Raw genomic sequence first — 25,472 nt, 5'->3', positions numbered from 1 at the left:
AGCAAGACTGAAGTTTTTTCAGATTATTTTCTCCTATGACAGCCAAAAGACGTACCACTCAAGGAGATGATCCGACCCAACGCTACCAATGACGTTTGACCAGTACTATGTCAAATTAGCTGAAGGTAAGAGAAATCAGAAACTCCGTCACAGCCATGTGGGAAGTCTTAGTCGTCTTCAGCCACAGTCCAATTTAACTGCAATCCATCATTGGCAACAGAGGAGCAAAAGATGACCAGCGAGACTGTCAACTAGCATAAGCACCAACTCTCAGTATCTCCAAAACATGTAGACTGTCTTAGACTACTAGAGGACCTGACTCCTGAGCTTTCATGTACAGGCACCCGATGATCAAAATCCTCAAGATAAATTTATCTTTCCATATCCCGCTTCAGTTTTGACCCCAGAGATATCATACTAGGAGTGTACTTTCCATAAGTTTTCTGAAGACCAACAAGAGAGTTACACTCGCCGTTATTTCTGAGCCAATTTAGACCCAAACTGCTATCGCTGTGTAATCATTTACATCTCCCCAGATCTGGCCCACAGCATTCTGTGGCCGCATTGTTCATTCTGCACTAGCCTGGACAGAATGTCCGCAACCTTTCCGTGCAAAGAAAACATCCCACTGCCGCGCTGAAGCCTTTGAAAGAATTTCTGTGGGTAGAGACATGCAAGAGACATGCCAGAAGCAACAAAAAAAGTTAAAACAAAAAAAATTCTCTGGCTCAGAAATACTGTGATGCAAACCTTGGTGTTGGCAGCTATTTCCACTGCTTTTTCAGTGGCAACAGCATCGCTAGGGTAAAACACAGTGGCAGTGGGAACAGCCCGGAACATGCACAGATCCTCCAGTCCCATCTGAGACGGCCCATCCTCACCTAAAAGAATTAAACCAGGGTTACAAAAGAGTAAGTGAGCATTTTTGACAGTCACTCAATATAGCAGTGAGGTTCAATGTAAACCAGAAAAAAAAAAAAAAAAAAAAGAAAGTATAAAATCAGGCACACACAGGACATGCAAGTCTACCTGCTTGAGAAAAGAATCATCTTCTCCTGTAACTTGGACCCATCTAAACAGCAAATAAAGATAGAAAGAGACTAAAAAGAAAGAGAACTGGGGTTAAAAAGAAAAAATAGAAAATAAAGCGTAACACTAAAACACCACAAAAGCAAGACAACCAAAGTAGGAAGGGTACAGATACAGAAAGAGGGTCACAAGATATCTGAGCATTTTCAGATTTACAAGTACTGAGGCTGCACCAGCAAAATTTGTACTTGTCAATAGCGTTCCTCTCGATTTAAACTGCTGGAAATGTGAAAGGAGAATTGCATGTATTCCGTCAGAAATGGAGAATGCACTTGGTACAACTACTCTCAAATTCTTAGGCTCACTTCAAGATTAAATGAAGGGTATGTATTTCTCAACACTATAAAAAGTCTTTTAAAGAGCAACAGGGCATCCATGTTGTTAATTTAACAACTCAAGTGCCTTATGGCATAAACTGCAGATCTATAAAAAAGAATCGGTAACCAGAACGTGGGCTGGATGCCGTGATTTACCACAGGTAAAGAAACAACCGCAACACCCTCCGCCCCCAATGACCTTATGTAATGGTGCTTTGGGATTGGCACTGTTCCAAACTAACCGTGCAAAGAGTTCCGAATCCAGGCACGTCACGGCCTGCAGAGCAGAAGCGGGGCAATAAGCCTTCCCACATGCACCCACTACCTGTTACTCAAGGACGCGTTCACGAGGAAGGAGGGGAGTATTTTCGTAAGAGCAGCACAAAACTCTGAAGAACTTTGAATATGTTAAAGAAATCAATCATTGAACTCTGCCGCTCTACATTACTAATAAAGTAAGCACAAACCAGGAAAAGAGAGCGTCTTGGCTTTCAGTCATGACAGGAAAAAAAATTCTCAACGTCACAGTTTCTAAATCAGTGTGCGCTCCGACTCAAAGAACGGGAGCTCACTGGGCATTTTCCTTTCCTAAAACGTATCCACACAATGTATACATAGAAGAAAAGTGAAATTATGAAGAACAAAATTAACAGGTACCCGAATCGGAATCTTACCCAAGGTAAAGAGAGTACTCGTCCTTGACCTACTTTCGCTAACGTGGTGCCAATAATACCGGCATTCACGGTTCATACTAGTAATTTACAGACTCGCACTAAGCCGAGTTCGGCCCCAAGTGCAGCTTTACAAAAATCCCGATTTATGTGGTTTTAGAGTAACGCAGATCAAAAGAGCGTGATTCTCAATTACATCTGCAAAACCTATATTTATAGCTTAACAAAAAAATGTGAGTGCTTAATATGAATGGTATCAAACGTCTAGAATATAAAACTGGTTGTCTAAACAACTGATATTTCTATTCTTGACACATGTAGACTATGATTTCTTTCCCTATATGTTCAGTTTGAAAAATACAGTTTTTCCATTATTCTCTTATGACCTTGAAAACATATTTAATGTTTCATTAGATGTTTTGGTCCATCAGCAAGTATCGGTCTAGGCGTGAACTCAGGACAAGTTCAGAAGGTCGTCGTGATAGTTATTTCTCATAAAAGTAATGGGTCCTAATTTCAGTGCAGCAGAAGCCCAGGTCTACCTAGAACTGCATACATAAAACTTCAATTTTCACCACATATCCAGTTAGGATTCCGAATTCCACGCAAGCTCAAAGTTCTAACAGGAAGTACACTTAATACATACCCTTCCATTTAGAATTTAATTTTCTAACTGCTAAAAGATTTCTCTGAATCACTTTCTGTTACAACTCGGTTGCAAAACTGTGGATTCAAATTCTTTTTTGAAAATCAGAGTCGAGGCCCGAATCAGATTTGTAACTCAAACGACTTTACAAATCTAAGTATGCACGTCACAATCACAGCTCCCAGCAGAACATTTCAAGTGCTGAAAACTGAAACGTGGAAGTGTAGTTCTAGGAGACAATTCAGGTAACCCAAAGGAGTTTTATCTTCTTAAATGAGCAAAGACCAAAGCTAACTGGCTTCTGCACCAACGCCCTTTGCTGTTTGCTAAAAGACTTAAACTGGATTGAACCAGGCTATGATGAGGTGGGAGGACCGATTTTAAAAAGAAAAGAGGCTTGTAATACAATCCCTCCCTTAACGACACACAAGCCATAATCTGATACACTCTACTTACAGTCTCCACTACTAAAACATGCTCTATACTGCTGCAAGTTAAGCTTGAGGTTCTGGATGAGACTACACACATTTATGAAGCATCTTTAAATCTTTAAAGCTTTACTAATATTACAGGTCAAACTAACTATTTTGCTTTAAACAAAAAACCCCAACCCTCCTCCAAACCATAGTGCTAGTCAAAACTTTTAAATCAACTGAAAAATTGATGTATACAGAGAGCCTTAATTTACTACCCCTGTCAGCTCTCCCTCTCTTTCTTTTCCCCTATAAATACCTAGTCGTTTTTCAAGCATGAATGTCTGTTGGCATTTTCCTTCTTGGTATGCAAGTCTGCTCCTGTTTTCATGGGTGATGTCTATGCATTTCATTAAAAAAAAAAAACAAAAAACAAAAAACAAAAACAAAAAAAAACCCACAAACACACACCACAACACCACAAAAACCACAACTCCCTTCCTCCCTCAAACCAAAATCAAACCCCAATCTGATCTGACATGTACCAAACAGTTATGATGGGAAGTCAAGACCAGAGAAGGTACTGCCAATTTTCTGAATTACGTAACAGCTTCACAGTTCCTGTTCCATTAGTACTTCGGGTGTTTTTAATCAACACATTAACTGCTTCAGTAGTAATAAATACTGAGATAAGTTGAAGCAATTATTTCAAATCGGTGATCTTCAAAGGCATGATAAACCAAAAATATTTATCCCTTGTAAAGTGTTTTGGAGATTGGTGGTCGACAGCATCTGTGCAAGAGTAAGTATCATTAGTTTCTCATTTTAGGGACCGGAAAACAAAGATACAGTAAGCACACGACTACTCTCATCACAGAGGACGTCAACTGCAAAGATGGAAAGGAACCTAAGCTCCTCACTTTCAATACAATCCCTTTACATCACTCTATCAAACTGTTAAAACCGATAAGGTCAAACTGATAAGACAAAAAAAGCAGATGAGATGATGAAGGCTTGAAATCTTACTCGTTCTTTCTAAATACGACGTCTGATAAAAGCGAATTGCAAATATGACTTCTTCCTATAAACGGTGTCACTTTTATACCGTCACAGCTATATTACTGATTGTCTCCACAAAGCATTATCAGTTTGACTGCTAGACACTTATCACTAAATGGATGGGAGCTGCTGACAAATAAGCCAGGGCTGCCCTTACCAATAGAAACGCCGCAATGCGACCCGCAGAGATTGATGTTACTCTCGGAGATGGCAGCCATACGGATTTGGTCAAATGCCCGTGTGAAGAAAGTAGCAAAGGTGCTGGCAAAAGCAACAGTTCTGTCACGAGTGGCACAACCAACTGCAATGCTCACCTGAAAAGAGGGAGATTGTACAAGAAAAGTGAATTCCTCATTTATCCATTGTTTCCAAGAGATCATCTGTGGGACTTCCCACCATAAAACTTTAGCAAGAAGCTCTCAATGCAGATTAAAAATCTCTGTCTAGTCCTGCTCCTAATTGTTGGCCTTTCCAAAAAGGAAAGGAGGCAACTCGCTCTCCCAGTATCTATCCTCCAGCATCTTCCTCTGCTCCTTGCCTCAACTGCTAGCTGTTATTGTTGATCCTTACTGGCAGCTTCCTTTCTCTGTTTGGACTGGTATTTAGTAAAAGGGCCCTTCTTCAGCAAGATGGAAATTAGAACAAGTTCCTTAAATGGTTTACTGCTACAATTACCCCATACGTTTACTTTACGTAGAAATCGGTCTGCTCTTCATGGCAAGTTTCTCCTAAGCTGATGTAAATCCAAAATGCCTGACTCAAGCTCATGAAACTGCCCTAGTATAAAATTTGCAAGAGACAGTCCATGGGTTCTTTGTTTATAAATCATTAAAGACAACAACAAATTTCTGCCTGAATTTGTGTCTTTAATTTCATTTGCTTCAGTGAACCCATACAGGTGGCAACGGAAGACTTGGTCAAACAGATGAGTTATCAAATTATTTTAGTCCTTTCTGTACAAGTGTCATCAGGCTAACTTTACGAACTGCTTCTCTATCCTCATCTTTGTACTGCAGTCTAGCGTAGAACTCATTGTCACGTTGTGACGTTCCATTTCTTGTGAAGAAAAAAAAAACCAAACCAACCCTAAAAAGTCTTTGCAGAATTAAATGTCTACAAATCACACTGTGGAAAGTATTACCGTTGCTTACATGTTGCCATCTCTTTGTGTTCTGCTGAAACGCAGACAATATGACCACAAAAATAAAAAGAAAAAAAGAGGGGGATTAGGAAAGAATGATTAAAAGCACTGCTGTTGTATTGTATTTGTAAGCTTTTGCCATAGCCTAGTTTTTCCCTAAGAAGCGAGCAATTCAAATTAAATATCCATGAATACACATAAGAAAAGTAAACGTTAAAACCCCACTCTGTGAAGACTCAGACTGAACGGTCTTAGATCCTGCTGTGTAATACCAGTATTTCGTAACACTAAGAGGCCAGTTACCATGTTCTGTTCGGCAATGTAGCATTCAATGTAGCGACTGGGATGTTCTTTCTTAAAGAGCTCTGAGAAGGTGGAGTTCTTCGTGTCTCCATCCAAAGCAATCACTCGATCATTAGCGTGGCCCAGTTTTGCAAGTGCAACACCATAAGCTTTGCGGGTAGCCCACTAGGAAAAGAAAAATACAGCAGTACTGTTAGAACTTTCTGTTTCTAGAAGCTCCCCCCCCCCCCCATTTTCTTGTTTTTCCATGAGTACATGCACATACAATTAAAAAACCAAACCAAAACACAACCAAAAACATTTTAAATGTTAGCAGTGTCAAAAGTACGTATGAGAACAGTGACACACAGAAGAGTAAACAAACAAACAAACAAATTACAGTGAAGCATCAGGACACACATCTGTGCTGAAATCAGCAACGTCCTACCAATCCAGCCAGGAAATTTTGAAAACCTTGGTTTCCAATCATGGAAATTCACTGAACCTCTTGGAGTTTGTTTAATTTTAAATACACGTAAAATAGTTTGGATAATTCATAATGATCACAAAATGAAGAAGGGCGATTTGAGTCTTTACATTTTAATACATCCTTTCAATACCCAGTGAGTTGACTGTCTGTGTGTCACACCACAGGGGTAGGCGTTTACCAGAATACCCAAAAATAGCAGAGAAGAGGTGGGTAGTTGAAATCGTGGCAATGGGATAACACAAAAACTCCTGCCATCCATTAAAGAGTCTCACACTTCGAAGATATCTGACAAACAGTGAAAAAGGAAGGGAGTACCTTTTCTCCCACTTTGTAAGTTGGTGGAGATGGCATCTTAATGTTTCTAATATTTACGACAGGTGCGTCTTCTTCCGGGAGGGCTGGAGAAAGTTTTTTCTTATTTTGGATTTTGTCATCTATTTCCTGAATGACTTGTTCAGCCATGTTTTTGGGAAGGGGCTTTCCATGCCAGCTTTCCTTATCTTCAACACCTGTGTATTTAAAATTACATTACAAGTAAGAAAAATACAAAAACTGTCTAAGGTTTTAGCTGCAGATTTTACCCAGGTAAAAGCGCAGTGGAGTATGACAGTCTTCCAAGGAAGAACTTCCTTATCATACCCACTGTAAACAAGTACAATAGTCTTCAATTGCATTAAGACGGACGTGCTTAAATACGTAAGAGAAATAGTAAAATTCCATATATTCCAAACTAGCGATGAAATTCCAGCGTCTTCTACTGCAATTGTTTTTAAATGGGCACCTAAAAGACCTGGTCCGTAAGCGTGGCAAGAACTAAACGGTAAATCAGCGTGAACAGTTAACATGAAATTTCAACAGTTAGGCCTAAATAAACCAACTCAGATAAGTTTCAAACAACAGTTAACCAAGCGGTCTAATTCAAATAAGACTTGACATTTTACAGCTTTATTTTAATAGCTTCCGATGACTCTTATCTTTGTGCAACCGGCACTAACAGCAAAATTACCTCTCTGGCTGATATACTGCTTTTCACTAAGAATAATAAATTTTGCTTGCTTACTCAATGAAAAGGAATGAAGATATTCACTCCTGTTATTAATATTTATCTGGTCAGGAAAACAAATTCACAGAGTGCTGCTAAAAGCTGTAGCTGAACAGAAGCATGGCAACCCCTGACACACAGAATATGCGTTTACTCCATTCTGTGGATGCTCAGTAGGTAGCACGCATCTCACTTGCAAGAACCAAAATAATTTTCTTAGCGCTAACGTTGTTGAGAAGTATGGAGAGTTTGAAAGACTTTCTGCATGCTATTGCTCAAATGTGTAGGTACACATCTGTCCCCTAGACAATGACGTTGAGGTAAGTTTCACACCACGTGAAAACTACAAAAGGATCTTAGAGGTACCGTGAACGCCAAAATTCAAAACAGCTGCTAACCTATGAAATAATTTCTGTGGACTACTGTATCCTGTATCTCAATGAATTACACATCAGATCATACGAAATAACCTGTAGTACGACCAGGTAGCTTACGTACCACGTCTCACCGAGCTTTGTCAAAACTAAAATGCAGCATCCCTCCTTGTTTTCTATGCATTTATACTGCCTGGCTGGTAACAACCAGACACAGTTATCTGCAACACAGGGAGCGGGGAGCTTCTGTGACAAAGTTACACCCGTCTCAGACTACTCTCTCCGAGTCTAGGGATCAAGAGCAAGCCAAGAAGGTTGCCCTCTTTTGCCAGGGCAATTTTCAAGACCAAGTCACATGGTCCAATGTTCCCTCTCCCCCTGGCCATCGTCCAGACTAGAAAAGACCTTTTAAAGAGTAACAACTCAAGTACAGCTGACAGCAAGGGAAATCCTACTCTGCAACTGGGAATCTGTAAAAGCCCAGTCTATATGGAAGCACACCTGGCTGGATAATGCGAACAACTGACAGCCACATCTTTGCCTGCTTCCAATGAAGCATCAATCTAATGTCCTCCATAAGAAAAGGCAACAAAGGAAAAAAACAATAGGGTGAAGTTCTGAGTTTTCAGAGCATATGGTAGTATGATCAAGTCAAAAAGCTGACAGGATACCAACCTTTTTCTAATGTATGAAAGATTAAACTTCTGTATTTTTTAACGACTGCACCTTTATTGCAGCACTACGTACATATTATTATATACACATGTGTATGCAAAGCAATAGAGGTTTTATTACCTGATATGCCTTTGCCTTTAAAAGTCTTTGCAATGATAGCCGTTGGCTGATGTTTGGCTTGGCCAAAGGCTTTGCAAAGTTCCTCCACACTGTGTCCATCAACGATGATAGCATGCCAGCTAAGAACACAAACAGATCAACTGTTTCTAAAGGCTTGTAGCATGTGACGCGCTCTGGTAGTTAGCAACAACAATAACAAATACTAACTTCGTTCCAATGCAGTGTCTTTTTAAGAGACCCAAATTACGCCAGAAACACGAACTAGCATTCGAGATCATAAAATATCATAGTCCCTTTTTTATAACGCAAAAATGAGTCACAGAGGGATTAACAGCTACTAGCAAAATTCACAGCCCACAGATAACTAAGTTATCCCACATTTCTTCAGACATAATAGCCATTTTAAATCACAAGAGTAAATCAAACATCTAGAAATCATTTCAAAATCTGACAATGAAAGTTAATTAAAATAAAAATGCTCCATCATAATTTGCATGGCTGCTATCATATCTGACAGAGTTCTTTATCATGGATTTTTGCATCTACATAGAAATATACATTTCTAAACTAAATTAAAGCCTATACACAAAGAATTCTCTCACGAGTAATGGTTTCCATGCCCTTTTTTCTGATCTACTCCCTATGACAGTAAATTTGGTCGCACAAACAGTTATAAAATCTGTATTTAATGTGATAAAAACTGCTTTAAGATCCTCTAACAAATTCATCCGAGTAAGCAGTCCTTCTATTTTTCCTCTAAACAAAAAGTTCTGCCACTTTTAATATTCCTGCTGTAGCAATAAAGACAACCAGTATCAGGCATTATGAAAAGACCATCTTTCTTGGTGAAGGTACCCTTTAGAGCTGAAAGCTCATTCGAAAAATTCTGAAAAGCAAATAAAACATACAGTTTCAAATGAGAGACTATACTGAACTTCTTCCAATCACATACCCAAAGGCTTCACAGCGTTTCTGGTAAATTTCAACATGATGCTGCAGAGGGGCAGGGTCACTTTGTCCAAGACGGTTAACATCAAATATAGCAACGAGATTATCAAGCTTGTAGAACCCAGCAAAGGCCATCGCCTCCCAAACAGAGCCTTCAGATAACTCTCCATCTCCAATCAGACAATACACTCGATAGCTAGACAAAGAAATTAATAAAAAAAAAACAAAAAACAAACCAACTTTGATGTGTAAGCGCAATTAAATCAAAAGTAAAACCCCTCTAACAATTCATAGTGAGACTTCACTACTTTTTCTGTCCCAAACTCAACTCCCATTGCTCAATGCAGTCCCCTCAGATAACCTTACACAAATTAAAATACTTTTGAGCTGTTTACACATGAAAAAAATAACATGAGAAATACTGTACTCCTTTTCAAACTTTCATCTCAAAAAAAATCAGGTCTTAAGCCTCCTGTTGCAAGGCTTGAATGAACAGGCCCATTAAACGCTGTCACTGTGACTCAGCAAGATCACTAACAATGCATGAAAGACTACTGTCTGCTTCCTCGTTCCTACCATATAGTCTCTAGAAGGACAACCAATAATTTAATTTCAGGAAACTATAAAAACTGGGGATGAACTCAACTACGGATTACAGCACGCTGCATAACCAAATTCAGAATTCAGGAAAAAGATAACCAGCATGATATGACTTTGTAGACTACTTCTCCAAACTCTGAAGCTTTCTATTTAGGTAAAATTCAGGTAGCAGGAGTACGGCCTGATCTCTGCAGAATTCAGCCACTGTATTTTTCTTGTATTACCACTCTTTTTTTGGATGACAAAGCTTTATAAATGTTTATTACCTATTAAAATGAAAAAAGAATAGTAAATCAGCCTTCACATATTTAATTTTAAAACAAAATAATCAAGATGGCTGTTAGCGATTTTTTTTTTACTAGACATTAAGCTATAAAAGACTTTCGATCTGAATCCCACCTGCCTTCAGCTAAATCTGAACTCCTTCCACATAAGCCGCTCCCCAGTACTACACGCAAGACCACCTTTTTCCTCTGTCCCGTAAGCACTGGTTAGATTTTTTCCACATGTAGCATCTGCTAAACTCAATTAAAATCAGCAAGTCATCTTTCACAGAAATAATTTCAAGCTAGTGAAGTGTAGGACACGTTAACCGGGCAGCCCATGCTCGAATGTACTAGATCTGCCACATAAAATATATCAACTACATCAGGCTATTTTCTTCCTCACAGAGATTTGCCTTTAGACATGTACTTTTCTTGTCCACAAAACAAATGGCAGAAGCAGACATTTTTGTCTCTATGGAGTCGAGTGCCTTTCTGATAACATTTTCTGGTAACATAGCCCTACTTTATGATTCAATGGTGCTATTATTGACCATAACAGTTCCTTTTCTAGATACACGTTCTCCATTATTTGTCATCTGACTTCAAACAGACGCACCTCTAGTTTGCATCTTCCTTCTAAGGGGACACATACCAGTCTCAAAATGGCTACCAATTACTCTCTGGAAGTTAGAGGCTGCTCCAACAACTTACTGTCTTCTCTGTTTAGGAACGTCACCTTGCAACGCTGTCAGGTTAGAAAAGGAACACGCATATGCACCAATTCTTGCTAGTCTTTAAATCCTTGGTAGTTTCACTGGCACTAGCTTCGTAATTATCAGGCTAGTAATCTATCAGTTAAAACCTGAATTTGAAATTAGATTTGGGAATGGAAAATAGAATAAAGGATGTTGCGGTTTAACCCGGCAGGCAGCTAAAGATGGCACAGCCATTCGCTCACTCCACCCTGCCCAGTGGGGCGGGGGGGGGGGGGGTGGGGGGTGGTAAAATTTGTGGGTTGAGATAAAGACAGTTTAACAGGACAGAAAAGAAAGGGAAATAATAATAATAATAACAACAACAACAATCATCATCATAAAAGAATACACAAAATAAGTGATGCACAATGCAATTGCTCACCACCTGCCGACCGATGCCCAGCCAGTTCCCAAGCAGCAGGAACCCCAGTCAACTCCCCCCAGTTTATATACTGAGCGTGACATCATATGGTATGGAATAGCCCTTGGCCAGTTTGGGTCAGCTGTCCTGGCTGTGCCCCCTCTCAGCCTCTCGCTGGCAGGGCACGAGAAGCTGAAAAGTCCTTGACTAGTGTAAGCACTGCTTAGCAACAACTAAAACATCAGTGTGTTATCAACAGTATTCTCATACTAAAATCCAAAACACAGCACTATGCCAGCTACTATGAAAAAAAAAAAACAAACCTCTATCCCAGCTGAAACCAGGACAGTATCCACCCCTTATTCTATACCATCTACGTCATGCCCAGGTCCCACACTTTCCAATACATTCCAATTAATCACCAGCACTTTTCCTGTCTTCTAATATATACACACATATCATTCCCTTCATCTATGGGCCATCCCAATAAAATATTCACAGAGTTCATTTAGTCCTTGACTTTGGGCTCCATCTGTCATAACAGTCCTTCAGAGCAGGAGAGACGGTGTGTGGTGTTGGACTGTTGCATGTTGAAGCCAGTTCTGGTTCCATTATCACTGTGCTTGTCCGGTTCTATCATCACTGCACTTTGCTCAGTTTCATCAAAGTTCATTCTTCATTAATCTGGCTGATTCCTACTGTAATACCATTGATATGGCATATAGCCACCATTGAAGTGATGATATACAGTATTATATAGCAATTAACATAATATAATTTAATTCATTGGTTATTTTCACCCAAAATCAAATCCCCTTGAGGTACACATTGGATATCCCCATCCTCCTGCATCACCCACCAAGTGCACCCAGGTCCTTGAGCAAAAGCAATCCCACAAATGGGTTTTCCTTTGCCCGAGGGCAGGAGTAACCCAGACCGTCTTCCCCAGAATATTTTCCACGTGCACTACGGGGACTTTATCCCCCTCCACTGTACGTAAAAGTTTTGACTGGGCAGGGCCAGCTCGATTGACAGTTCTCCTAGTGTTGACTAACCAGGTAGCTTTCGCTAGACATGTATCCCAATGTTTGAATGTCCCAGCACCCATTGCTCTCAGTGTAGTCATTAACAGTCCATTGTACCGTTTGATTTTCCCAGAGGCTGGTGCATGACAGGGGATGCGACATACCCACTCAGTGCCGTGCTCTTTGGCCCCGGTGTCTATGAGGTTGTTTCGAAAATGAGTCCCGTTGTCTGACTCGATTCCTTCGGGGGTGCCATGTCGCCAAAGGACTTGCTTTTCAAGGCCCAGGAAAGTGTTCCAGGTGGTGGCATGGGGCACGAAACGTGTTTCCAGCCATCCGGTGGTTGCTTCGACTGTGGTGAGCACATGGCGCTTGCCTTGGCGGGTTTATGGGAGTGTGATATAATCGATGTGCCAGGCCTCCCCATATTTATATTTCAGCCCTCATCCTCCATAGCACAGAGGCTTTAACCGCTTGGCTTGCTTGATTGCAGCACATGTTTCACACTCATGGATAGCCTGTGCAATAGCATCCATGGTCAAATCCACCCCTCGATCATGAGCCCATCTAATATGCTGCATCTCTTCCTTGATGGCCTGAGGTGTCGTGGGCACACCGAGCTGCAAATAATTCACCCTTACATTGCCAGTCCAGATCCACCTGAGTCACTTCAATCTCAGCAGCCTGATCCACCTGCTGGCTGTTTTGATGTTCCTCAGCGGCCCGACTCTTGGGTACGTGAGCATCTACGTGACGTACTTTTACAACCAGGTTCTCTACCCGGGCAGCAGTATCTTGCCACAATGCGGCAGCCCAGATGGGTTTGCCTCTGCACTGACAGTTGCTCTGCTTCCACTGCTGCAACCACCCCCACAGGGCATTTGCCACCATCCAGTGTCACTGGATGTGCATTTGCCACTGTCAGTATAGAGACAGAGCACTGGCCGCTTTTCTCATTCAGCAATGTCTAAAGCCAGCTGGATGGCCCTCACCTCCACAAACTGACTCGATTCACCTTCTCCTTCAGGAGTTTCTGCAACTTGTCATATAGGACTCCATAAAGCAGTCTTCCATCTCCGATGCTTTCCCACAAGACAACAGGACCCATCAGTGAACAGGGCGTATTGCTTCTCATTTTCTGGTAGTTTATTATACAGTGGGGCCTCCTCAGCGCACGTCACCTCCTCCTCTGGTGATATTCCAAAATCTTTGTCTTCTGGCCAGTCCAGGATCACTTCCAAGACTCCTGGGCAATTGGGGTTTCCTATCTGAGCTTGTTGTGCGATCAGTGCGACCTACTTACTCCACGTAGCACCAGCTGCATGACATGTACAGGGGACCCTCCCTTTGAACATCCAGCCCAGCACCGGCAGTCGGGGTGCCAGGAGGAGCTGTGCTTCAGTACCAGTCACTTCCGAAGCAGCTCGTACCCCTTCATATGCTGCCAATATCTCTTCTCCAGTTGGAGTATAGCGGGCCTCGGATCCTCTGTATCCCCGACTCCAAAACCCTAGGGGTCGACCTCGAGTCTCCCCTGGTGCTTTCTGCCAGAGGCTCCAGGTAGGGTCATTCTCCCCGGCTGCAGTGTAGAGCACATTTTTTACATCTTGCCTTGCCTGGACTGGCCCAAGGGCTACTGCATGAACTATCTCCCGTTTAATTTGTTCAAAGGCTTGTTGTCGCTCAGGGCCCCATTTGAAATCGTTCTTCTTCCAGGTCGCTTGATAGAGAGGGCTTACAATCAGACTCTAATCTGGAATATGCATTCTCCAGAGTTTGCTAGTTAGTGGAGACATGGCTGTTATTTTGTTGACCACATCCATTGGGATCTGACGACGTCCATCTTGCCATTTTATTCCTAAAAACTGGATCTCCTGCGCAGGTCCCTTGACCTTACTTTGCTTTATGGCAAAACCGGCTTTCAGGAGGATCTGGACTATTTTCTTCCCTTTCTCAAAAACAACTTCTGCCATCTTGCCCCACACAATATCATCATCACTGTATTGCACACGTTCCGGAGCCTCACCCTGTTCCCGTGCCGTCTGGATCAGTCCACGGCAAGTGGCGGGGCTGTGTTTCCACCCCTGGGGCAATCGATTCCGGGTGTACTGGACGCCCCTCCAAGTGAAAGCAAACTGTGGCCTGCACTCTGCTGCCAAAGGGATTGAGAAAAACGCATTAGCAGTACCAGTTGTGGCATACCACTTGGCTGCCTTTGACTCCAAGTCGTATTGAAATTCTAGCATGTCCGGCACAGCAGCACTCGGCGACAGCGTGACTTCATTCAGGCCACGATAGTCGGCTGTCAGTCTCCGCTCTCCCTTAGACTTTTGCACTGGCCAGACGGGACTGTCAAAGGGTGAGTGAATCTTGCTGATCGCTCCCTGGCTCTCCAGTCGACAAATCGGCTTACGGATGGGAATCAGGGAGTCTCGGTTGGTGCGATATTGCCGCCGGTGCACCGTTGTGGTGGCAATGGGCACCTGTTGTTCTTCGACCCTCCGCAACCTCACAACAGAAGGGTCCTCTGAGAGACCGGGTAGGGCGGACAGCTGTTTAATTTCCTCTGTCTCCAAGGCAGCTATACCAAAAGCCCACCGGTACCCTTCTGGGTCCTTGAAATACCCTCTCCTGAGGTAGTCTATGCCAAGGATGCACGGAGCCTCTGGGCCTGTCACAACGGGGTGCTTTTGCCGCTCGTTCCCAGTTAGGCTCACTTCGGCCTCCAATACAGTTAGCTGTTGGCATCCCCATGTCACTCCAGAAATACAGATGGGTTCTGCCCCTTTATAGCTTGATGGCATTAGGGCACACTGTGCACCGGTGTCCACTAGAGCCTTATACTCCCATGGGCCTGATGTGCCAGGCCATCGAATCCACACAGCCCAGTAAACCCAGTTGTCCCTTTCCTCCACCTGGCTGGAGGCAGGGCCCCTCTAGTCCTGGTCATGGTACTTGTTACTCACTTCTTGTAAATGCAAATCAAAAGTCCCTTTATTAAGATCAGAAGTAAGATCAGCCCTTCTACTCTGTCTGGGGAACTGCCCACTGGAAACGGGAGCAGGAATTTTCCTGGAAGAACCTCCTTTGGTGATTGTTTTTCCTTGCAACTCATGTACCCGTGCCTCTAGGGTCGAGGTCAATTTTCCATCCCACCTCCTCATGTCCTCTCCGTGGTCATGCAGGTAAAACCACAGGGTGGCCTGTGGTGTGTATCCACTATATCCTCTCTCTTGAGCAGAGGGATGCTTACTCCTAATGGCTGAGATACTGGTCCGTATAGGTGGGGAGTAGGACATATCCTCTTTGAGTTGCTGGAACTCGCGGGACAGTTTTTCAGACAGTTTTCCACAGCTGAGACGCAGGCCCGTAGCGAGGAAGAGATACTTCCTTCACGTTGCCAGAGTTGGCCAGCCAACTCATCCAGCGTTTGTCCCTCTCCGTCTTTCCAGGTCGTTACTGCCAATGAGTTTGCACGCGATGATGGTGCGTGCCGTACAAAGTTCCGCCACGTGGGTCACGTGCACTTGACTTCATCTGGATCTTTGGATAACTGCTCGTTGTTCAGGTCACCTTAAACCACCTCCAGCACGGCTAATTCCCTCAGGTACTGGATAAGTCTCTCCATGGTGGTCCACTTGCCTGGGTGACATATAACATCTTCCTTGAAGGGATACCTTTCTTTCACACCTGACAGGAGTCGCCTCCAGAGACTGAGGGCTTGTGCCCCTTTTCCAATCGCTTTGTCAATGCCCCCTTCCCTAGAAAGGGATCCCAGCTGCTTGGCTTCCCTGCCCTCTAATTCCAGGCTACTGGCCCTGTTTATCTCAGCATCGGAGCAGCTAGGTGACAATGTGCTCACCCGGACGATGACTGAAATCTTTTCGCGTATCTTGCGGCTCACTCAGGGATAGGGTTAGGGTGGTTACCGCATCATTTATGGGTTCTGCCTCCTCCTCCTCCTCCTGTTGTCATGGTGGCCCTGGTTCATGTTCCTCCCTCAATAAACGAAATGATTTTCTTGTGTATTTCTTCTCGTGTATAGGGGCGACTGATACCAGCACGAGTTGGTTCTTTGGTTCAGCTGCAGCACCTGTCGCCGGGATTGGAGTCGCCACAGTGCCTGTAGCGATGGTATACTTAAACAGTTGTTTAACCCTAAACAAGACCTGAACCACATTCAGGAGCCATAGCAATACAAACATGCTGGTTTGAACATCCCAAGGGTATTAAAAGTTCTCAAGAGATGTTGTAACTAGCCTAAAGGAGAAAGGGAAGGTGAAGGAGCAGGAGAAGTGTCCCCCCATCTCCCCCATAGATTGGTTCTCTGAGGAGAAGAGGTAAAAAGTGTAATTATTAATACTTTCTGAGATGGCTCCCGAAGCATGGGGATGACGGCAGTGCTGAGTACGATCTCACAACCAATAATTTTATCATACCATAAGCCAGTGTTAAACAATACAGTGAAGCGATAACTTCAATCCAACTCCCAGCGGTGATACACAGCACCACAGGGAGTGCATACAGCAAGTGAGGTGTTACATAAGACGACTCTGAGAACAAGCACAACAACTCTGAGAGCAAATGAATCAACATTGTGACCAGCAACTATTAAACTAATAGAATGAATGCTTATCACAAATTTGTTTTAACACGCTCTGGTCAGATCTGTCATTATCTCAACCCTTCGAACCTCACATTGGGTGCCAAAAAGGACTGTAGTGGTTTATACGGCAGGCAGCTAACCACCACACAGCCGTTCGCTCACTCCCAGCCCTGCAGAGGGATGGGGAAGAGAATCGGGGAAAAAGGAAGTAAAATTTGTGGGTTGAAATAAAGACAGTTTAACAGGACAGAAGAGAAAGGGAAAATAGCAATAACAACTACAACAACAACAACAACAACAATAATAATAATAGAATATACAAAATAAGCGGCGCACGATGCGATTGCTCACCGCCCGCCGACCGATGCCCAGCCAGTTCCCGAGCAGCGGTCCACCCCCCAGTCAACTCTCCCCAGTTTATATACTGAGCGTGACATCATATGGTATGGAATAGCCCTTGGCCAGTTTGGGTCAGCTGTCCTGGCTGTGCCCCGTCTCAGCTTCTCGCTGGCAGGGCATGAGAAGCTGAAAAGTCCTTGACTAGTGTAAGCACTGCTTAGCGACAACTAAAACATCAGTGTGTTATCAACAGTATTCTCATACTAAAATCCAAACCACAGCACTATGCCAGCTACTACGAAAAAAAAATTAACTTTATCACAGCCAAATCGAGGACAAGGAGGAGGTTTTTTTCCTGATTGAGATAAGAATATAATTTCTTTTCACAAAATATTCCCATTGAATGCCTATACTAATGAAATATGAAGATGGAATTACCTGGCTCTGTCAAAGAACTTGCCAGTGTATGCCATTCCACACGCAGCACCAAGACCCTGACCAAGGGATCCAGTAGCCACATCAGTGAATGCTTGTCTCTGAGAATAAAAAGACCATTATTTTACAGTTAAGAAACAGACAAACTAAATTCCAGTTCTAGAAGATGGTTCGACACACATAAAAATTCAGCTTCTCAGCCCCAACAATACAGTGCAAGTCCCTCCAAATCTTGCCCTGTTCCCCTTCTTTCCCTGCAATGCACGTACCTCGATGATCAGTGCCACAACCTAACTAGGGTCTCTGAGAGGGAATGGTACCTCCGGCCTAGGAACTTCTCGGCTATGCCTTGGATGGCAACAGCTAAGAATCGGTGATTTTGTGTAAAAAAGAATCAATTGAAACAACTGGCTGGGAACGGAAAGACCAATGAAGTGACCAAACTGGATATAAACTCTTGAAATACCTCAAAGCTTCTTAAAGAATGATGGAACTTCATATAAACCTTTTTTTAAATGGAAAATACTGACATACAGGACTGTAGGGGAACTGTACTACAACAACAAAGGTCATTTTTACATGCTCATTCAAACGCAGACCCTGATTCAGTTGTGAAGCCATAAATACCATCATCCTTCTTATAAGTCTTTGTCTTTCCTCTACTTATCCTTTCCTGTACTGGCAACCAGGAATTGCTGCAAAATACATGCACTTCTTGTTTTACAGAAAACACCATCTTATATCAAAGGTTATGAGCACTCACTGGTACCGGGTGTCCTTCTAAGACAGAATCAATTTTTCTCAGGTTCAGTAATTCTGCTTCTTGTAGAAAGCCCGCCTCTGCCCAAACTGAATATAAAATTGGTGCTGCATGACCCTAGAAAAAAACATAAATTTTAAGCAAAGCAGAAGCTTCACAATATCCTAGTATCAAGGCAAAATTCTACAAAGCTGACAAACCCCAGAATCAGGTTCTTATGTCCACTAAAAAGGGATCGAGTTATAAAACACCTTTACAATGCAACATTCACGCTGATGCTTGTTTCCAAGTCCCCCGTGTCCCTGCTTAGAACACCCCAGATCTGACTACAGTTAAGACAGAAAGAATGCAGCACTCCTGGGGGCTGTTTAGGATGTCCTCGACAAAATCAACACGGAAGAGTAAGGGGGTACCTCTCAGCCGTGCAGGTCCAATTCCAAAAAGCAGTTTTGGTCTCCAAATAAAAAACCTTGATTAAATTTGCTTAGGTACCAGTTTCAAGAACACAGCACTGTTCACTAAACCAGTAAGCAGATGGATGAGCAACTGTTATCCCATTAGAACTTCTTCAATACATATGTATTCAAGGTAAGATGCAGTGAGTGACAACAGGCAAGATTTTAAGCTTTATACACTCAGATCCTTGCGGCCAGGTCCAACTGGACAACTGCAAAGTAGTAGTCATCTTCCACCCATGAAGTCATTTGGAGTCAAAAAAGCATGCAGAGATTTGAAGCCATTTAGCAACTCTGGGCAGAAACCCTGATTAATTAGAGACAGGCAAAGCAAATATGAAGAAGCAACCCTCTCTCTATTGCTTTACCACCGCAGCATTAGCTGCTTGCTTCTCCTTCAATTACTTATTTCAGAATGGTAACCAGAAGTGGCAACAGTTATTATATCCAGTGCAAGGATATATCCCATCAGCTATGCAGCACTATTGTAAGCCACCATGTGAGGAACTCTGACTCAGAGATGGAACCTGCCTCACTGGAGTACTTCATCTGCCATTTTTTACATCATTATGTTTTCTGAAGGCCCCTCAATTGCCTTTATGTCATATGATCGAGATGTCCCTGTGATTTGCAAGTGCACAATGCAAGAGGCGATAGAAACGCTAACGGCCAGTACAGATTGTGGTTCTATGTGTTTTCTGAACCACAGTGGCTTCAGAAGTAGTATTGACTTTAACATCATACTGGCACAGTAGGAATGCAAACCACTCACTAACCTACCATAACTATTTCATATAATGCTCCCTGAAAAGCTGACAGTAATTAGTGCACATCGTGACATGACTGCAGGCATAACAGCATGTCTGCATTTAACAAGTAGAGCACAAAAGCTAACTGTGACTTACTCATTAGAAAATTGGTTAAGCCAAAATAAAACAGATGTTAATATTTCTTCATAGATTTTATAGACAATATAATAACATTTATTATTTAATATTAGAACAACTTAACATAGTGAAGTTAAGACTTACCAAGACATATTATACAGACACTTTTAAATTATTTTTGAGTTATGCTACAACTTAAGTCAACGAGCTTTTATTTGTCTTTCTGAAGTAGACAAATTCCAAGCTCTCAAATATTTCCCATAGACTTCTGTGTAGATACAAGCATAAGTAAGCATAAATCAAGGAAGACAAGTCAATTTAATTTACAGACAGACAGCTCCTTAGTAGCAGACTGCAACTGTATAGCGTAACAGTCATTATTTTACCTTTGAAAGAACAAACCGGTCGTTGCTGGCGTTTCTGGGATCTTGCACTTTGTACCTCATGGTATGGAAAAACAGCACAGACATAATCTCTGCTGCACTGCAACATGATGTAGGGTGGCTACGAGTAAAGACAGACCCAAGATTACCACTTCTCATTATTGTTTGCTCAGGGCCATATCTTTAAAATATCACTTTACCAGTCCCCTACTCCTCAGCATTAAAATACACAGTCTGAAGTGCTTTTGATAACCCATCCCATCCACCGTCACCCCAATGCCAATTAGTTGTACTTTGAGACAAAGGGAGCCTTCTTATCTAGTTGAAGTGGATTTTGAAAGATAGACCCTGGTGACAGTTCAAGGCCATATCTTTTAGAGCTCTCTGTTCTTCTTCATGCCAAGGAACACCACCCTAATTGGTGGCTGTGAAGCACAGGAAGCAGTATGACCCTGATTTACTGGTGTAAACAGGATCATTCTTGACATCAGTGGCGGCTGCTGCTGAAGTACCGGAAAGTGAATGATGAACAGCGATAAGGTTATGGCTGCAGAAATCTGCACCAGCTCTGAAAATAACTTGCAGTGTCATCTCACTTTCTCTTGTACCAACGTTTATTTTTCACGTTTAACACGATACTCCTAAAATATTTGACCCTACTTGTAAAACAGGACAAACTTACTATGGAAGTGTCACATTTCGTTTCCCGCATGTACATTTACCATGCATGTTAGGATTAGACAACACTTTCACTAGAACTTTAATCAGAATATTCTCTTCTGGTAGTAATAAATCTTCCCTCCCAACATCCCCAACAACGCTGTAATAAGAGAATAAAAACATGCAAAACGCTAGCAAAATATGAATTACAGTTAGCATCCATCCCTTAGTAAGTACTCACACACAGGGAACCAAAAGAATTAGCTTTAAACCATGGTTCAAACATATTAGTAAATATTTATGTATTTGAGTTAATCAATAAGCCTTACATGCTTGTTTAAAGCTTTCATTCCTTTAATTTTATTAACTTTATACTTAACCATAGTTCTATGAACTCCTGGTCTTGGTAAAAAAAGTTTTAAACAACCTAAAATGGTAGCATGTGGAAATAAAAAAAAAAAAGGTAGAAAGATTTAATAAATTACCTGAAAATTGAAAAAAAAAAAAAAAATATTCTTGTTAAAACTACAGATTAATTAAATTACTTCCTACTAACAGAAATTACCCAGAATTTAACTACGTATCAGATATCAGAAATGATTCTAAAAGTAACTACAAAATTTCCCTTAAATACAGCCATCTTAACTACATCTACTGGTCTTCGATTAGCTCATACTTTTCTAATAAGTTCCGTTAAAAGAATTCCTTGTTAAGCCTAGCAAGCCTAGCCTAGTGTATTTGGATTACTCGTACAAGGGGAGAAAAAAAACCACAGCAAGTCATCGCCACTATTCTCACACAATCTTCCACGTTTTGTTCCTGACTGACAAACAACCTAGAACTTTGCGGTGGTAGTCCGATTAACACGCTCCTCTGCCAGATAGCTTCTATCGAAGAACTGCCTTACCTTTGAAATATAGCCCTTTAGTCAGAAACCAAACCAAAGTACATTAGAACACTGAAATCCTGGATCCACACAAGTCAAGAGTAAAATAATTATGCCAACATAGTTTTGTGGGGTTTTTTTATTACTCTGCATCAATTTATATTAGCTCCATCTACACGCTTCTACATGTTTCAACTAAAAAGAATAGTGGTGGAATGTTAAAATGGAATACAGAATGAAAGACAAAAGCTAAAAATCTGAAGGAGAATATAATCTGCAACAAGTGATCAAATCACACGCTATAAAACTTAACTGCCTCTTAAGAAACTCTTGCAACTTCCGCTTTTAAGAATTTAACCATCTAATTCTAGGAAGCCAGGCACTGTTTCAAAACTGCAGAAATTTATCATTAGCTACAAAGGAGACACTACCAGTTCCGATGAAAACGTCTGCACTACTCATCTAAAAGAAAATTTTCTTCCATGCTCAAAAGCAAGTATGTTCAATCTTTACAACTAACTTAATCAATTTTTTTCCCCACCTAAGGCATTTCAAGTACAATTTTTTTTTTCCAGTTCACTGAATTTTCCCACTACAGCTGGTAAAGTAGTCAAAGTGATATGTTTGAGCATCTTCAGGATCAGACTACCCGATCTTTTAGCTCTTGTCCAGACAAAGGCTGTACTTTCTTCAACAAGAGTTAGTACAAGTAAAGACTGCAAGAACTGGTGGGTCAGATCTACCACGGAACCACTTCTGTTGCAACATATACCACAGTTTACAGAACTTACTTCCTTGAAAGAAGTAGGCAAGTCCTGCTTTGTTTAAAGTGCTCTTATTCCAAGTATTTCCTTCAGTTTTACAAATTACACCTTTAACAAACACAAATTTCCTTAACAAAGTCAATGCAAGCATGACAATTGTTTTTATTAACTGTAAGCTTCTATTTAAATTTAACTTGCAGTCAAACATCTGTCTACATTTTTAGTGTATACTAGAAGTTTAAGCAAACCTTACTGTCTCATTCAGGTTTTGGGAAACACATTCACAATGTATAGACTGTTTTAGAAATGTATGTGATTTGCCTAACAGCGCAACAGACTCTGAATGCCTTTTTCTTTTAGGCACGTTACTACACCATCATTTAGGTAACCTAATCCTATTAAGAAAACATATGACTTGTCAACAGAATCTTCTCTCCAGAGCCCGTCTTTCGTAATCTGCTCATTATCAGGATGTGTAATAATTTCAGACTTCACACAACTCTACTGCTAGAATAAGCTACAGCGATCAATGAAATGCCCGCGTGCAAGAAGTACTCGGTATTGTAGCGTACATGAACCAGGAATAAAAAGCTTGAGTAACACTACTTTTACTGTTTCTTCATCAGTACGGGGAGAATGGTTTTACTATTGAATTTCATGGACCACAGAAGAGAAACAAAGGCTGTAGCAAGATCCTTATTCTTTAATAGCAAATCAGACAAAACGGAGAAATAATTTTATCTGTAGATAAGAAAACTGATACCATACATCTCTGTGGCCTGCTTAAAATACACACTAGAAGCTCAAGACTGAAGCCCAAGCCCTACGAGGTAGATTTAGCACAGTTTTTCTTACCTACGGTTTCACACAGGCTTGTGTAATACTGCCTGTACATTGTAGCTTTGAAACAAAGCAAGAATTAAGAGCAATTGTTGGGTATCCTGTACTTCTCTCTCCAGACTGGACCAAACAAGCTACAGCTTTGTAAAAACCCACTCCTACAGCTAGCTGAGAGGTTTCCCGTGTCCCAACACTGCATTTTACAGGAAGAACCAAAGCAACATTTTCATTTGCTGTATGAGAAAGGAACGAGTACAGTTCCGTTTCTGTATGCTTTGAGAAAGAGCCACGTGAGGTAGCCCATGCCAGACACAGGGTGAAAAGTGTAAGGCAATTCAAAGAAGAAGCTTTAAAATATTTTGCAGGCTACCTTTCTCCACACAAACCTCAGCTTCCAAAGGATTCCTTCAATTTTTTTTTTCCCCTCCAATCTCTACAGCCAGTCTCAAAGAGGCCCAAAGGAGGAAACTGCAACAGGGTGGGATAAAAAAAAAAAAAAAAAGCCAGCACTCTATATAGAAGCACTCAGATGTATTATTCAAGCAGAAAAAATAGCTTTAATTTTACATGAGTAAAAGCGGATTGTATGCAGAGATATTTTTCCATAGGTAAAAGCACGATCAAAGGAAGGATAACCCTGGAATCTGCACACATCAGAGCCTACGCTAAATCCTGTCCAGAGGCCTGAATAAACTGTCCATTTGAGACCGCGGGCATTTCACAGATAATCCCACTTGGGCTCGCCTGAAATTCTGTGCAGAATTAGTTCCAACTGACGGGCACGAAATGAAAAAGAAACCGCTTGCGCCTCAGGCACAAATTCTTTGGTTTTCAGTCCTGCATCAACTTAGCATTCCCGGTCTCTCTCCGCAGTCACAACACCCGCCAACCCCGGCGACCGACGCGGCCCGCGGCGGGGCGGCTGCCGCCCCCGGGTCGGGCCGCCTTTGGCCGCGGGAGCCCCACACCTCACCCACGCTCCTCGCCCGCGGCCGCCATTTCCAGATGCAGCACCTCCACATCAAGTAGCTTCGCGCGAAGCCCCCAACGTGCCGGCGGGTATCGGGGCGGAGGGGTACAGGAGATTTGGCCTTGACCCCCGCGGTATCATCCCTCCCACACACACCGCGCTCGGGCTTCCCATCCCCGCGCAGCGCACGTCCCGCCCCGGGGCCGCCTCAGCCCTCCCGCCCACCCGCGGGAGGCACGGATGGGCCCCCAGCATGCCCACCCGCTCAGCGTGCTGCATAACGGGCAGAAAACAGAGTGCAAGGGGGAGGGGATCCGCCGGTGTGTCCCCGGGAAAGGGGCTGAGGGAGCCCGGCACAGCCCCTCCCAGCGCCACCCCGCCTCGGCCTCGCCGCTGAACGGATGCACGACCCGGGATGCGGCAGCGCGGCTCGCCGGCAGGGCGGGCGCCGCGTACCCGCGGGCGCACCGCGGGGCCCGTCTGCGGCCATGGCTGGGACGCAGCCCGCCTGCCTCACTCACCCGGAGCCGGCCGCGGTCGTGGCCCTGATGGAGCTGATGCGGAGCCGGTTGGCCGTGTCCTTTAGGGCCTGCAGGGTCTGCTGATCGGGCTTGTGGTAATCCTCCATGGGGGCAAAGCAGGAGGGCCGCGGCGGCACCTGGGGCTGGGCAGGGACAGCGGCGCTCCGCGAGGGCTGTGGGCAGCGCGCCTCAGCCGGGCCGTGCAGCGGGGTCGGGAGAGAACGAGGGAGGGAGGGAGGGAGGGAGAGGGCGGCCGCCCCGCCTCCCGCCTGCGCCGGACCTGGCCGCGCACACCACCGCGGCCACCCGCAGGAGGGGAGGGGCGGGGCGGGGCGGGGCAGGCCCGGACGGCACGGCACGGCACAGCGCGCCGCGACAGCCCTGCCGGCGCCAGGGGGCGGCTCTGGCTGCCCGCCCTTGGCCGCGCGCAAGCGCCATTGGCGCCATTTCCCTTCCCCGCCTGGCAGCCGGGGAGAGGAAGGGGGCTCAGCGGCGGCCCTTCCCAGCCGTGCGCAGTAAGTAGGGGCGGTCCTGAAGCTGGGGGGCGGAACCCGCCGGGCTTAGCGGAGTGGACTCTAACTCACGTTTTTCCACCCTTCAAACCCTGTTCGATAAAGCTAAGTTTCGGAGGGTTTCCAGCTCAAGCCTGTTCGTGTCTGTAGAAGAGTGTCACTGCATCCACTGCCTCTTAA

General features: G+C 43.3%; 1 protein-coding gene across 1 annotated transcript in view; it reads right to left on the bottom strand.

Annotated features, from left to right (window-relative positions):
* TKT (transketolase) overlaps positions 1 to 25,095 on the bottom strand; it is a 31,308-nt gene extending 6,213 nt beyond the window's left edge. Inside the window, exons 1-10 of the mRNA XM_075513752.1 lie at positions 24,781 to 25,095; positions 20,143 to 20,260; positions 18,418 to 18,531; positions 17,658 to 17,755; positions 9,272 to 9,463; positions 8,320 to 8,438; positions 6,424 to 6,617; positions 5,640 to 5,804; positions 4,353 to 4,509; positions 751 to 881 (exon numbers count right to left, since the gene is read on the bottom strand). Coding sequence (XP_075369867.1) covers positions 751 to 881; positions 4,353 to 4,509; positions 5,640 to 5,804; positions 6,424 to 6,617; positions 8,320 to 8,438; positions 9,272 to 9,463; positions 17,658 to 17,755; positions 18,418 to 18,531; positions 20,143 to 20,260; positions 24,781 to 24,887 — 1,395 coding nt within the window. The 5' untranslated portion in view covers positions 24,888 to 25,095. The remainder of the gene's footprint in view (positions 1 to 750; positions 882 to 4,352; positions 4,510 to 5,639; positions 5,805 to 6,423; positions 6,618 to 8,319; positions 8,439 to 9,271; positions 9,464 to 17,657; positions 17,756 to 18,417; positions 18,532 to 20,142; positions 20,261 to 24,780) is intronic.
* Positions 25,096 to 25,472: the final 377 nt, after the last annotated feature.

Source organism: Mycteria americana, chromosome 11 (assembly GCF_035582795.1).
Source record: "Mycteria americana isolate JAX WOST 10 ecotype Jacksonville Zoo and Gardens chromosome 11, USCA_MyAme_1.0, whole genome shotgun sequence".
In the NCBI taxonomy this organism is placed as follows: domain Eukaryota; kingdom Metazoa; phylum Chordata; class Aves; order Ciconiiformes; family Ciconiidae; genus Mycteria; species Mycteria americana.
The sequence above is the reverse complement of the archived record's forward strand: the minus strand, read 5'-3'. Positions and strand labels throughout refer to the sequence as shown.